Source organism: Gekko japonicus, unplaced genomic scaffold (assembly GCF_001447785.1).
Source record: "Gekko japonicus isolate JY-2015 unplaced genomic scaffold, Gekko_japonicus_V1.1 scaffold13, whole genome shotgun sequence".
Taxonomy (NCBI): Eukaryota; Metazoa; Chordata; class Lepidosauria; order Squamata; family Gekkonidae; genus Gekko; species Gekko japonicus.
The window spans coordinates 874983-889357 of NW_015172553.1; the positions used below are offsets into that span (position 1 = coordinate 874983).

Here is a 14375-nt window from a genome sequence, read left to right on the forward strand (position 1 = left end):
GCTCCTTGGGAGGAAAGCAATGGCAAACCTTGACAGCATAATAAAAAGTAGAGACATCACCCTGCCAACAAAAGTCTGTACGGTCAAAGCAATGGTATTCCCAGTAGTAATGTATGGCTGCGAGAGTTGGACCATAAGGAAGGCCAGGCGGTGCTGGAGAAGACTCTTGAGAGTCCCCTGGACTGCAAGAAGATCAAATCAGTCAATCCTAAAAGAAATCAACCCTGACTGTTCCCTGAAAGGCCAGAAGCTGAAGCTCAAATACTTTGGCCACCAAATGAGAAGGGAGCACTCACTGGAGAAGACCCTGATGCTGGGTCAAAGATTGAAGGTCAAAGAAGAAGGGGACGGCAAAGGATGAGATGGTTTGACAGTGTTATCGAGGCAACAAACATGAAATTAAGCAAACTCCGGAGCACAGCGGAAGACAGGAGAGCCTGGTGTGATGTGGTCCATGGGGCCGTGAAGAGTCAGACTCGACTATGCGACTGAACAACAAATTTGGATTATTAAGCATATAATGTTTGCATGGCCTTGTTAGATGAATGTTAAACTGATCAGTCTAATATGCCATCTAGCATAACATTTTTAACAACCGGGCCAAAAGCAGTGCAATAACAAAGACACATGATTTCCAAAATGTTAATTCCACTAAGGATATTAGGGGTCTTCACAGCAAGGCCACCAGCTGCTTTCTATTCACCCAGGTCTCACTAACATGTATTAATATATCTTCCTCCTGCAAATATCTGAGGGCAGCAAGAGGGAACAAGGCAAAATTGGAGCATGTTCTTATTCCCTAACCAAAAGATTCCAGAACACAACTTTGGCAGGCAGACCTTTTAAGCCATTCCCCCTTCCCAAAACAAGGAGAAGATAATTATGACACATAGTCCAATTATCTCCTGCATGCATGGCGGTATTGTGGGTGATGACAAAACTTCCATTAATGCTAGTGTTACATATTAATGTCCCGATTCTAATTCGAAGATAATCCCCTGGAGAAGAATTACCACTTGTGAAGATGCAAGACTATCAAAACCCTGAGATTTAATCTATGAATCAGTAGGAGGGGGAGCCCATATTGGTTCTGTTGTCTCCATAAGCAAAAGTAGACTTGTCCAAACTAACACATTTTAATATTGTAGATGTTTTTCAGGTGCAAAAAAAGGACAGCTGGTAGCAAGCAGAACAAAGTAACTAGTGAAATATCTACTCTCAGCAGCAACCCAAAGAGCAAAGACACTGGAGAATAAGGGGTATGTATATATGACAGTAATGGCTTATTTTTCAGCTTTTTATTTTCTGCGTCGTTTTTTATTCAAGGATAAGTCACATATACATAAAATCCAATAAGCATAAACAGTAATACATTCAACCCCACTTTTCTCTCCAGTGGTAACCTGAAGTGGTTTATATCGTTCTCTTCTCCTCCATTTTATCCTCACAACAACCCTATGTGGTAGGTTAGGCTGAGAGTCTGTGACTGGCCCAAGGTCATCCAGCAAGCTTCCATGGCAGAGTAGAGAGCCAAACTGGATCTCCCACATCCTAGCCTGGTATCCTGTGCCCTACAGAAGATGAGTTAACCGGGCTGGATACTCATCAAATTCTGATTTGCAGTCAGATCCAAGGGGCCAACTGCTGACTGAAAAAAGGGTCGATGACACATTTTAAAAAGGAGTCCCACTGACAGACCTCCCTTTGATCACATAAAGAATGCTTTACAAAAAATAAAAGGGCTGTCCATAATTGCCACCTGCATATTCCTCACTTGACCTCCTCAGGAAAGGATGAAATACGTCTGAATGCACGAACGAGCTCCACCAAATTGCACTGTGTTTTAAAGCAACATCATTGGATGACAGACATCCCTGATGGCCTATTCACACAGACAAGCCATCAAAAGATGAAGAGCCAATATGGTATAGCATTCAGATTGTCACACAAGGACAGGGGAAGACCTGGGTTCAAATCCTCAGCCAGCCAGGAAACTCAGCTGCTTTCAGCCTAACTTACCTCACACCGTTGCAGCTACAATAAAAGAGGGGAGAATCACATCAAGTAGAATAACAAAGGAACTAAGGGCAGGATAAAAGTGTAAGAGGTAAAACACACATGCATCAATCTGCCCTAGAAAGGCCAAGTTCACAATTCCACAGAAGTACCGGTAGTGTAACAAGGTAGTCATACAGGGGCGGTTATCCTAGGACAGTGATGGCAAACCTTTTAGAGACCGAGTGCCCAAACTGTGACCCAAAACCCACTTATTTATCACAAAGTGCCGACATGGCAATTTAACCTGAATACTGAGGTTTTACTTTAGAAAAAACAACTCAGACGTTAACTTAAGATGATCCAAACAAAGTAAGGAAAGAAATCCCAAATGCTTTCATTTACTTAAAATTATTTAGCAAAGAATTCAACACTTTAATGATGGTCTGGGCCTGGCTGGGGCGATGGCACACGTGCCCACAGAGAGGGCTCTGAGTGCCACCTCTGGCACCCGTGCCATAGGTTCGCCACCACTGTCCTAGGACAATGTGCCTCTTGACTGAGTAAGCAAGTCCTAAAGTACAAATGCCTTTCCATTACCCCGAATTCTTCATCTGACAATTGTATCGAACGGCCATGCATATATGCCTGAAGCTAAGGGCAGCCCACCAAGAAGCACGGAATGCAAGGGAGGATGGAGTGCAGGGCAAAGATATCAGTGCTCCCCAGACAAAGGGGCCATCCAGCCCAACTTCCCTCTTTACCTGCAAGTCGATGTAGCCTTCATCAGTACTGGCGAGCTTGGAATATTTCACTTTGCTACTAGGGATTGAAGCCGCAATGTTTGTTCGGGATGGCATCTTTGCCAAGGAAAAGAGTGAGCAGCAGCTGGAATCTGAAATAAAGACACAAGAGCTCTCATTAGGATGGGAATTAAAGGCAGAGCGTAAGCAACTTTTTGGAGAGCAGCTAGATTAGTCAAGCACAGAGACCCTGTCACTAACCTAGAATGTGTCACTTAATCAGGTGTGCAGCCACATAAACAGGTCTCTGCCCCAAAGAGGTCATACTGTAATCACATACAGGATATGAAAGAGAAACAAAAGGAAGTGAAAGACCTTAATCTTACTGATACGACAAGCTTGTTTCTAGGCTGCCGCATTTGCAGGTGGAAGCTCCTGGCATGGAAAATTTGTTGCATTAAAAATATATATATATATCCCTGTACATAGAACAGTAACAAGAAGAGTTCTTGCCTAGCTTTTCTCTTTGGTGACCTCCTGGGTTTTTGTGCGTAGTTGTTTTGTACTGGAGAGCAGTCACTTACGTGAGCCCCCTCATAGACAGTCCAAAATACTGAAGATTAGAAACCCGTTTACTACATCAGTGAGAACTAGGCCCCAGGGGACAGAAGTTATTTACCATTAACAGAATCCATGTTAAGGTTGACAAGCTGGTTGGTTCACCAGTCAAAAAACAGCAGAAGGGGGCTGAAAGGGAGTACTGTGTTGTTATCAAAAATTTCAAAGAGTTATGGAGAATTGATTAGAGATTAAGTACGTAGGCATGGCTTAGTCGGAGCCACAGACTACACCAGACCTCTTCTGAGTGAGGAGTGTGGGTCAGAGTTATAGCCAATGTTTTGTATGCACAAGGCCTCAGGTTCAATCCCTGGATCTCAAGTAATGGGTGTTGGGAAAGACCGACTGGTGTTGGGGAGCCACTGCCAGTCAGAGAAGGCAAAACTGAGTCACAAGACCAACAGTCTGGCACAGCATAAGACAGCTTCACATTTTAACAGATAATGTTTCAATATTGTCAAAGAACAAGGTTTTGTTTTTGTTCTTTACAGCTGTCATATACCTTCTGAAGTCAGGAATGCTATTGGACAGATGGCAGATTACATTTTCTACTTTTTATGGTGTCATGTTTGAATTTTGCTTTAAAAATAAATTGAAATGGTATTATGCTAATAGTGGTGTGCCCGGGGAGGGGGGGGACGGACAAAGAGAAGAATGACTAACACTGCTAACATTTTTAGTTAAAGAGTTAAAAGCAAATTATTAGAAAGTAATTTCATTGTTTCCCAACAGCTGTTCATTGATTTGCTTCAGGAAGTAACATGCATTTTTCCTGTTGTTTTAATAAAACGGAGGCTTTAAAAATACTTCACCAGCATTTGACTGGCTGATTGACCAAACTGTTTTTAACCAGTCAAAAGGCCAACCTGGATCTCCATCACTCCTTCTCTGACTGTTCAGCCGCTCTATCTCTTGCTCAAAATCTATATCCTTCCCAAACCTTATTCCAGGGTTAGACATACTCAGGCCAAATGAACATTTCACCTTTATTATTTTGTGGGGCTTCTTTTCCATGGGATGTGAAATAAACAGTTTCCACGCTGAAAATGGCATGTTTTTATGTCCTGTTGTCCACCAACAAGGCAAACATCAAGACACTGTCAAGGAAATGCTTTGAATTTCTGCAGCTGAACCAAACCACTTCATTAGCAAGTATTCCTCAAGGTTAGTTCTAATGAGGTGACTGATAACAAGATCAAGGAATGTTCTCCCTCCCTCGCTGGCAGGGCCTTGGCACAAGCACAATCCATTTCAACTGGATCTCAGTTAAGTACATCTCTGTCTTTCTTCTGAGACCCACGTTCCCACAATTCTCCTTGCTAGGCCTCCCGGGCTAGCTTAACTTTACACAGACTCTGGTCAAATAAAGCTAGTTTCTTTACACTCAGTTCTTCCGTGATGACTTGCAAAATAAGTGCAACCCCAGTTAAAGCGTAAAGAGGAAAACATCTACAGCGGAATCCTTCATGAAAATTCCCCACTCATTTTTTTAGGGGCTGCACAGAGAGACTACAGAACAGTCCTTCCTGCCTAAAATCAGGTTGTTTCTAATGGGATGTCCCTTTGGAAGCCAGAACAGGGCCAGGAAGGTGGCTGATTTCTGGAGGAAATGCCTAAGGAGAAAGAGTCCGGTCCGCCACCAGCTCTGCTATATTAAAACTACAAAGGCGGCAGTGGCAGCCGTTCCACCAGAGTCTTTATTTAGCCCTGTTGCCTTGGCAGCTCTGCTGTCATCCTGCGGTGAGTCAAAGCCTGTGGCTTTCATGTTAGTGGACAGGAGCGCGGAAGGAGGCACTCACAGACGCAGATCAGCCACCCTGCTACTGGGCAGAGGATAAGCCTGCAGTTGCTGCCTTCTGCTTTAGAAACACAAAGGTTGCTCAGAGGAGGCCAAAAGGTTGCTCAGAGATGGCATCCTGCCTGAAAAAGGAACTCACCCGACTGTGGGGTTCTGGCTGCCACCCCCAGCTCGTCCTCTGCTTCAGGCAGCTAGTTTGGCGACCTACAAAAACCCTCTCCTTTCCATATAGTGGAACAGGCTCCCTGAGATGGTGAAGGGAGGAAACCATGGGCTGTTTTATTTGTGAGAGCTTGTAATGAAATATTAAGCTACAGGCATTTTCTTGAGGGGGGAAATAGGGTTTAAGTATATTTTATCTCTCTCACACACAAACACACATATATATTTAATAGTGACATGTGCCCCCCCCCCCATCTGTGGATATCTAAATCCACAGATTGGGGACACATGGACACGAAACAGATTTTCCTGTAAACTTGGGGGATCCCCCCAGGTTTGCAGAAAAACCTGAAAATGTCAAAAAAAAACAACCTTGGGGGGTTTAATTCACCCCTAAACAAGTAGTTTTGTCTGCATGTGTACAACTCTTATACTCCCTGAGGCAGTGAAGCTGCAGGCGGTTGGGGGAGGAGTTGGTACAGCCACTGAGGTGACAAACAGCCGGGTGAGCAGCTGAGGCAGAAAACAGACCAGGGGCTGAAGGTGAGGACCTGCTACTGCCAAGGCAGCAAAGCTGCTGGGGCGGGGGCCAAGCAAGCTGCTGCCACTGGGCAGGCAACAGGCAGCCGCAGCAGCACAGAAGCAACAAAGCCAGCCCCCGAGATGGCCAAGAGGCTGGGTGAGCAGCCAGCAATGCCGCTGAGGTGGTGAAGCTAGTAGGGGGGCAGATGAGCCACCGCCACCACGGCAGTGAAGCGGCTGGGCGAGTGGCCAGAGGAGCCACCAAGGCAGCAAAGAGGCCGTGTGAGGAGCTGCTAAAACAGCAAAGCTGGCAGGGAGCAGACGAGCCACAGCCAGATGAGCCACTGAGGCAGTGAAGACCTGCTGAGGGGGCAAAGCTGGCCGAGGGGGGAGGCAAGCAGCTGCCACCACCATGGCAGCAGACAAGCCACTAATGCTGTAAGGGGAAGAAGGCGAGAGAAGAATGTGTGTGATGGGGTGGGGAGACACAGAGAGAGTGATGGGATGAGAGAGGCAGAAACAGAGAAGGAATGCTGGCAGACATAGGGAAGAGAGACTGAAAGTAAGAGAGGAGGAGGGGGGAGGTAGACACAGAGAGAAGTGGAGGAATCAAAGGTGCAGTGAATGGATGGCCACTCAAAGTTTCTTGAAAGTCCCCACTTGCGTGTTCTATTAGCCACGTCAGCCAAATCTGAGGATACCTAAATCTAGTGATTAGAGCTATGAACGGGCAAGACAAATCTTCCTTACAAACCTGAAAACTGCCCAGGTTTGAAGAAAAATCTGAAATCCCCCCCAAAAAGTGATTGGGTTTTGTAAAAAACCCAAAATAATAAAAAGAGAGTCAGTTGCTTTAAGAAACAGGTTCCCTCGAGTGTCCATTGCTAGGCAACCACAGCATTCCAAGGTCGGTTTCTGTAAAAGGCAGGAGGAGAGGGCACAGACCTTTCCCAGGGCTACTTTGGCTTTTGAGGGAGGACTCATCAGGGCCAGGCTTGGACCTGGCAGCAACCACTGAGTGACTTGATACTACCCAACTTGCATGACTCAGCTAGGCCTGGCTGGTTGCTACTATTCAACAGCAGCTACCTTATGAAAGCCAGTGCGGTATAGCAGTTAGAGCTTCAGAGCAGAGTCTAGAGAACCAGATTTGAATCCTCATCTTGATGTGGAAGTTCACTAGGTGATTTTGGACCAGTCACATACTTTCAGCCTAACCTACCTCACAGGGCTGTTCTGAGGACAAAAAGAAGGAAAGAAGGATAATATATACTGCTTTAGTCCCCACTGTGGAGAAAGGCAAGGTATAAAGTAAATAAATAATAAATGCAGCTGGGTATGGGAAGCAGATAAAAAGTAGATTGGTGAATGGTTGAGAAGAGTAATGAGGCGGGGAGAGGATATGGGTGTTGCCAGGAGGAGGGAACAAGGAAATAGTGCAGGGAGGGGGATACAGAGGAAAGTGTGGTGCCCTACCACAAGCCCTTGAGCGTTCCCTGTCATGCAAGGGTGCCTGGCCCAGTGACCAGCACCCCACAACTGGACCATAATTTTCCTTGGTAGAGGCTGCTATGTGGGGAAGAGGGAAAGCTGAAGATAGAGGGGCAGATAAAGGTAGGTTGGCTGTTGGTTGGGAAGACAGAAGGAAGCAGGAAAAGGGGAGAGCCTATGGGGGCTTTCAGGAAAGGGACGGAGGAAACAGTGGAGGAGGGGAAAATGAGATGCCTCCTGCAAGTCCTTGAGGGTTCCTGCTTGTTTGTTTTTAATCTTGGGACTGTAAGCTGCCTTGAGCCATAAGGGAAAGGTGAGATATAAATATTTTTAATTAATTAATGTTTGGATGGGAGCCTATGGCCAGACTCACCCCCCACCCCCACCCCAGAGCCAGGATACTTACCTGGTCTGTGGCCATTGGAGGGAAGGAAAGGTGCTAGGGAGCAGGTTGCTTGCCTAAGGCAGACAAGAGAAGCTACAGGCCCCAGCCAGCAGGTGACTGAAGAGGGACACCTGGGTCAGGGAAACAGGTGAGGTTGGGCCAGGCTCAGGTGCAGGGGCTATTGAATGGAGAGGGGCTCCTCAGCGAGGCAGGAGTGAGACCAGAGAAGGAAATAAAAGGCCAGCTTCACAGACAGGCTGGGGAGAAAGGAAGCAGCACAATACCAGAGAAAGAGGCATTGCATTGTTCCAAGGAAGGAAAGGAAGGACATGCAGTGCTCAGCCAGCATCCTACCTTCCTCAGTCTTGAGGCCGAAGGAGCTCTACGAACGCAGAAGGCAGGGCCGAACAAAGGGAGGGAAGGCAACCTCACGGCAGGAAGTGCTCATAACTAATAAAATACTTCTCAAATGCAGAACCTCATTTGGAAAGCTGAAAGCCAGAGAGCTAATGGAGGGGTCCAAGGAGGTGTACTGAGGAGAGCTAGTACAGTGTATAAAGTAAAGGTAAAGGTTCCCTTGCTCGAAAGCCAGTCGAATCCGACTCTAGGGTTGCGGTGCTCATCTCCGTTTCAAAGCCGAAGAGCCAGCGCTGTCCGAAGACGTTTCCGTGGTCATCTGGCCAGCATGACTAAACACCAAGGCGCACGGAACGCTGTTACCTTCCCACCGAAGTGGTACCTATTTATCTACTTGCAATTTCTTGCTTTCGAACTGCTAGGTTGGCAGGAGCTGGAACTAGAGACGGGAACTGTAGTGTATTCAGATGCTGCCCTGAATATGCTAGGATGAATGTGGAATCATCCCCATAGAGAAGCTATGTTAAGCTTCAGGCTTCGGCAGGGATTCGCGCCGAAGACTTTGTGGCCAATCACATTTGAACTGTATGTAAGCGGGAAAGCTTATGATTGGTTTGTTATGCGATCAACCTGATAGGTTGAAATATGTATAGTAGGTGTGGCTACATTAGCCCGGAATGTTTAAATACCGAGCAGCTGCAATGGAAAGCTGTTCGGGCTATGAGGAGTTGTACCGTGTTGGAGAAGTTGATTATCGAGCTGAATAAACCTGAGTTTTTGCTGAAATCACTCTCTGACTTATTGTTAAGCGCCGGACTTAACAGGAACTCACTCCATCATGCGGCACACTCGGGTCTCGAACTGCTGAACTACCGACCTTCCACAGCCTGCAGTTCAGCGTCTTAACCACTTGAGCCACCACAGCTCCTTCTAGTACAGTGTATACCAGCGGCCCATAATGTAAGGAAGAAGGCAGACCTCCTTTTAACTATGAAGTCACCAGGGGGCATTAGGCCTCTGCCTGCAATTTGGGGGGAAATACAGAGGTATCTGCCATCGGAATTACTGAATTGAGATATGTAAATACCTGAAAAGAATATCTGAAACGAAATAACAGTTTTTATTAGATTAGTTGCAGATCTCAGCAGGCTTGGTAGAAATATCCTGTGAAGTAAGCATTATTCCACATCAGCTGGGCTCATAGCCTTCACCAGACTGGCCTTCCTACAACAGGCACAGAGACCTAATCCTTGCTGCAAAAAGGCTTCAAGCACTTGTCTTGGATATCTGACACTGCTGCACAAGCCCAAAGACTCTCTTAAAAGAGCTTCAGATGCACACTGTGCTTTGCTCTTGGCTAGCCCAAGGGGTGGCTCATATTTCTACCTATTTAAAGAAGCCGGAAAAGAAGACTATTGCACTGACACTTTCAGGGAAGACTCTGATTTTGCTTCTTAATGAGAGCCAGTTTGGTGTCGTGGTTAAGTGCGTGGACTCTAATCTGGGAGAACTGGGTTTGATTCCCCACTCCTCCACTTGCACCTGCTGGTGTGACCTTGGGTCAGTCACAAGCTCCGGCACAGCTGTTCCTGAAAGAGCAGTTTGTGTCAGAGTTCTCTCAGCCCCACCCACCACACAGGGTGTCTGTTGTGGGGAGGGGAAGGGAAATGAGTTTGTAAGCCGCTCTGAGACTCCAAGTGAAGGGCGAGGTACAAATCCAATCTCTTCTTCTTCTTCTTCTAATGGAAAATAGCTCAATGTACATAAAAGTTTTGTTTATGTTTCAATTCCCAGGTGCTTTGCAAATGCACATATAGGAATCTAAAATACATATTTAAAGACAAAGAAATGGCATATTATAGTTCTCCCCATCTTTATGCAATAGACCTGCCCATCTATGTTCTAAGTATGCTGAACTAAGAGGACTTTCACCTGTAGGGGGACGTTAATCCCTGTGGAGGATATCAATCCCTCAGTCTAGATTTTAAAGCTGTATCCACAGGAGCTTTTCTTAAAATATAAAATGGGACTTAGTCACCAGATCCATAGCCTTCCTTCCTTCCTTCCTAGGTTCTCAGAGTGTACAGGTTATCCCATGTTATCCTCACAAAAGTTTCTGCGAGGCAGGTCACGCACACGCACGCGCGCACACACACAGTGACTTGGTCAGAATCACCCAGTGACTGAATAGACTTGAATCCATCCCTTCATGGTTCGGGTCCCAGCTCTCCACTCGGCATCTGTACCCCCTCTAGCTTTCTGGGACAGACATGTCAGTTGTAGCGCCTGACCTGTGACAGAGCTCCACAACATTGACAGCCAGGGGCTTGCAGTGCTAGAGCCAGACTCTGGGTCAAATCCCCATTCTACCATTCTGCTCATTGGGTGACCTTGAGCCAGAACCCTCTCTCTCAGCCTTATCTACCTCACAGGGTTGTTGTAAATGGAAAATGGGGAAGGAAAGACCCTGGAGGAAGGGTGGGATACAAATGTAATAGGCTGATCTTTGCACTGGTTGTTCAACAACAGAACCCTTGCAACTTTGCAGGCTCAGGTCAAAGCCCACGACTCCTAACCTGGGAGCACTGGGTGAAATCATTTTCTGGAACTCGATACTAACCCTACATCCCATGATGCTTTCAGCACCATAACAGAGTTGTTTTCTGGACACTGGGGTTGTGACTGTAAAGGGCTGTCTCTCTAGTGTTCCCTCTAAGCTGAGTTAGTGTGAGCTAGTTCACAGCTTTTTAGCCCCCGTCTCACACATTTTTGTCTTAGCTCAGGAAAGATGGCTCTAGAGCAAACTAATTTATGCACTAGCCAAATCACTCGCTCACAACTTTAAAGCCAGTGGCTCACAAAGTAGAATCTTTGCTCACAAGGCACCACAGCTTAGAGGGAGCATTGATGGTGAGCAGTGTTCCCTCTAAGCTGAGTTAGTGTGAGCTAGTTCACAGCTTTTTAGCCTCCAGCTCACAGATTTTTGTCTTAGCTCAGGAAGGAGGGCTCCAGAGCAAAAAAATCGTCTGCTCACAACTTTAATGCCAGTAGCTCACAAAGTAGCATTTTTGCTCACAAGGCTCTGCAGCATAGAGGGAACATTGGTGACCCTATGGGTTAATTATCTCCAAAATGTCCTGTCATGATTAGCCGTGAGGGCCATGGCGTCCTTGATGGAGTTAATCCATCTCATGTTGGGTCTTCCTCTTTTCCTGCTTCCTTCAACTTTTCCTAGCATTATTGTCTTTGGAGGAGGCAAAACAGTTCTGGAAGTCACTGAAGGAACACCACAGAAGGAGAACAGTCTCAACATCCCAGTTAGGACAGACTTTTGGAGAAAGCTGCTCTTCAGAACTCACACACTGCCATACCATGAACTCCGGACCAACAGAGAAATAGGCAAATGACAGTTCTGGGGCTCAATCTGGCCCTCTGACTAGTTCCTTTTATGCACCTTGAGTCAAAGGGCTCTTTAACCTCCTCACCATTATGAACAGAAATAGGGTCTTGGGCAAAGTTCTCTGTTTATGCCATTCAGCTGCAGACTCTTGAGGTGCACAAGATTAGGAAACAGAAATGAGCAATAGAGGTGCATCAGGGCAGAACTTCACTAACTCTAATCTGGGAAAACTGGGTTTGATTCCCCACTTCTCCACATGCAGCTGCTGGTGTGACCTTGCATCAGTCACAAGTTCTCTCAGAGCTCTTATCACAAGAGCAGGCCTCGAAAGAGCTCTCTCAGCTCCACCTATCTCACAGGGTGCTTGTTGTGGAAGGGGAAGGAGATTGTAAGCCGGTCTGTGACTCCAAATGAAGGGTGGAGTATAAATCCAATCTCTTCTTCTTCACTAAGGGGGAAAGGAAGAAGAAGAGATTGGATTTATACCCTGCCCTTCAAACTCCATTCCTCCACCTCCCCACAACAGACACCCTGTGAGGTAGGTGGGGCTGAGAGAGCTCTGAGAAACTGCTCTTTCAAGAACAGCTCTGACAGAACTATGGTTTGCTCAAGGTCATCCAGTAGCTGTGTGTGGAGGAGTGGGGAATCAAACCCAGTTCTCCCAGATTAGAGTCAGCGCACTTAACCACTACACCAAACTGGCTCTCCTACACCTATTCTCAGGGCCTATCAGTGGGCAGAGCCAACATGACAACTCATTTGTTTCATCATGCTACAGATGAAAGGTAAGAAAGCGTCCTCTGCTGAGAAGGTTTGGTTTTTATACCCCACTTTTTTCTACCTGAAGGAGTCTCAAAGTGGCTTACCATCTCCTTCCCTTTCCTCTCCCCACAACAGCTGTATCTGAAGAAGTGAGCAGTGACTCACGAAAGCTCATACCCTACCGCATTTTTTAGTCTTTAAGGTGCTACTGGACTCTTACACTGTTCTCCCCACAAGAGGCACCTTGTGAAGTAGGTGGGGCTGAGAGAGTTCCGAGAGAACTGTGAGTGGCCCAAGGTCACCCAGCAGGCTTCATGTGGAAGAGTGTGGAATCAAACATAGTTCTCCAGAGTAGAGTCCGCTGCTCTTAACCACTACACCATGTTGACCCTCAACTGCATAAGTGACTTCATTCTGGAATGGCTGATCAGAAAAATTATTCTTGCTCCTTCTTTCCCTAACTTCTAATGCATGCAGATATCACATTTCCCAATACTTCAAATTTATTTATTTAATTCATCCATCCATCTATACCTGGCCTTTCTTCCCAATGGGGACCCAAAGCAGCTTACATCATTTGCCTCTCCTCCATTTTATCCTCACAACAACCCTGTGAGGTAGGTTAGGCTGAGAGAGTGTACGTGGCCCAAGGTCAACAAGTGAGCTTCAACGATACGAGTAGGGATTCAAACCTGGGTCTTCCAAATACTAATCTGACACTACACTACACCACACCGGCACCAACTCCTACAACTGTAAAAGCTAAATCTAGATCTTTTAAAAAGCTAGGATTTCACAGGGAACAAAAGTATCTCAAAGCACTTGTTGTTGTTCAGTCGCACAGTCGAGTCCGACTCTTCGCGACACACCACCTTAAATCTACATGATTTTTCCAATTGTCAGAAACTGCATGGAACTTGGAGATGAGGTTACAATGCAGGATAAGGAAGAAACTCCGTAACACCTCAGGGGGCAAGCTGGTTAATTATGGTGGAACCCTCATAACACACAGGCCACATCCAGGCAGAGAGCCATTCATGTGAATGTACAAGTTCGGGATGGACAATACTGAAAGTCAAAACTCCTGTTAAGTGAGAAAGTGATATCCTACTTCACAGGGTGGTTGTGATAATGTCAACAATTAAAAATAACTCTGCATATTTTTTTAAAACCCTCACCTTCCCACACAGGCGCACAAAAAAGCAATGAGCACGAACAAATTATACAGGTTTACAAGAGGTGCCATATTTTATAAAGGCACCCAATTCATCCCGCTGTTTTCCAGTAAACTGACTGGCAATCACAACCCCTTAAAGAGAAGGACGGTCGGTCTCCCTTAACTGGAACTATAATCGCATTGCAGTGGAGGATTTTTAAGGTAAAGTATTATTTTCAGGTGAGAAGGGAGCACAATGCTTTATTTCACTTTAAAAACAGCTGGATTCATTCTAGAATATCACAATGGCAGGCCTCCCTTACCAAGATAATACAACAGCTCATGGGTCCCTGTCGTTTTTTAACATAAGATTGGATCCGGCACATCTCCGCGCAGGCTTCAATAAATGGTGTCCCTTCAAAAAACCTGAAGAGTCAGCCCGATGATACGGATGATATGGTGCCTTGTGAGCAAGCCCGAGCAACCTTGCTCCGATTTTAAGCGCAGAGACTGCCTTCATACAGATCCTGACCCACCTGGAAAGGCTTCTCGACGGTGCCGCAAAAATGAGCGCCCTTTGGCTCGCAGCAATCTACCTGAAGATCAAGCCCATCACTGTTTGCCGAGCATCTCTCCCTCGTCCTGCAGCCGAGCGACTGCAAACCAGGAAGTTTACGGTCTTTGCAAGCTCTTTCCGCTTCCAGGGCATGACGACTCTGAGCGCTCACTCCTCCTTCGACTGCGTTCTGTTCAGAAGGCGAAGCGTTAGCGGGCGATTCCGAAACTCGGACTCGGGGCCCCGGCTGTTCCTGAATGGTGCCGGCAGAGGGCGCTCCTTTATGGCTCTGCAAGCCTTTGGATGCTGAGGCACGGCAAGGCCATAAGAACATAAGAAGAGCCCTGCTGGATCAGGTCAGAGAGTCCATCTAGTCCAGCTGCCTGTCTCACACAGTGATTCCTTTGGACGGCCAACAACAGGGTATAGA

At 46.5% G+C, this 14375-nt stretch overlaps 1 protein-coding gene across 4 annotated transcripts in view; it reads right to left on the reverse strand.

The window, feature by feature from the left end:
- TMEM230 (transmembrane protein 230) overlaps positions 1–14092 on the reverse strand; it is a 20709-nt gene extending 6617 nt beyond the window's left edge. Inside the window, exons 1-2 of one of the 4 annotated variants that reach the window (XM_015421103.1) lie at positions 13986–14092; positions 2760–2890 (exon numbers count right to left, since the gene is read on the reverse strand). In XM_015421103.1, the coding sequence (XP_015276589.1) occupies positions 2760–2855 (96 nt within the window). In that variant the 5' untranslated portion in view covers positions 2856–2890; positions 13986–14092. Of the gene's footprint in view, positions 1–2759; positions 2891–2999; positions 3071–13712; positions 13860–13925 lie in introns of those variants that run through there. The other 3 variants (XM_015421101.1, XM_015421104.1, XM_015421102.1) reach the window with 3 other exon arrangements.
- Between the last annotated feature and the right edge of the window lie 283 nt (positions 14093–14375).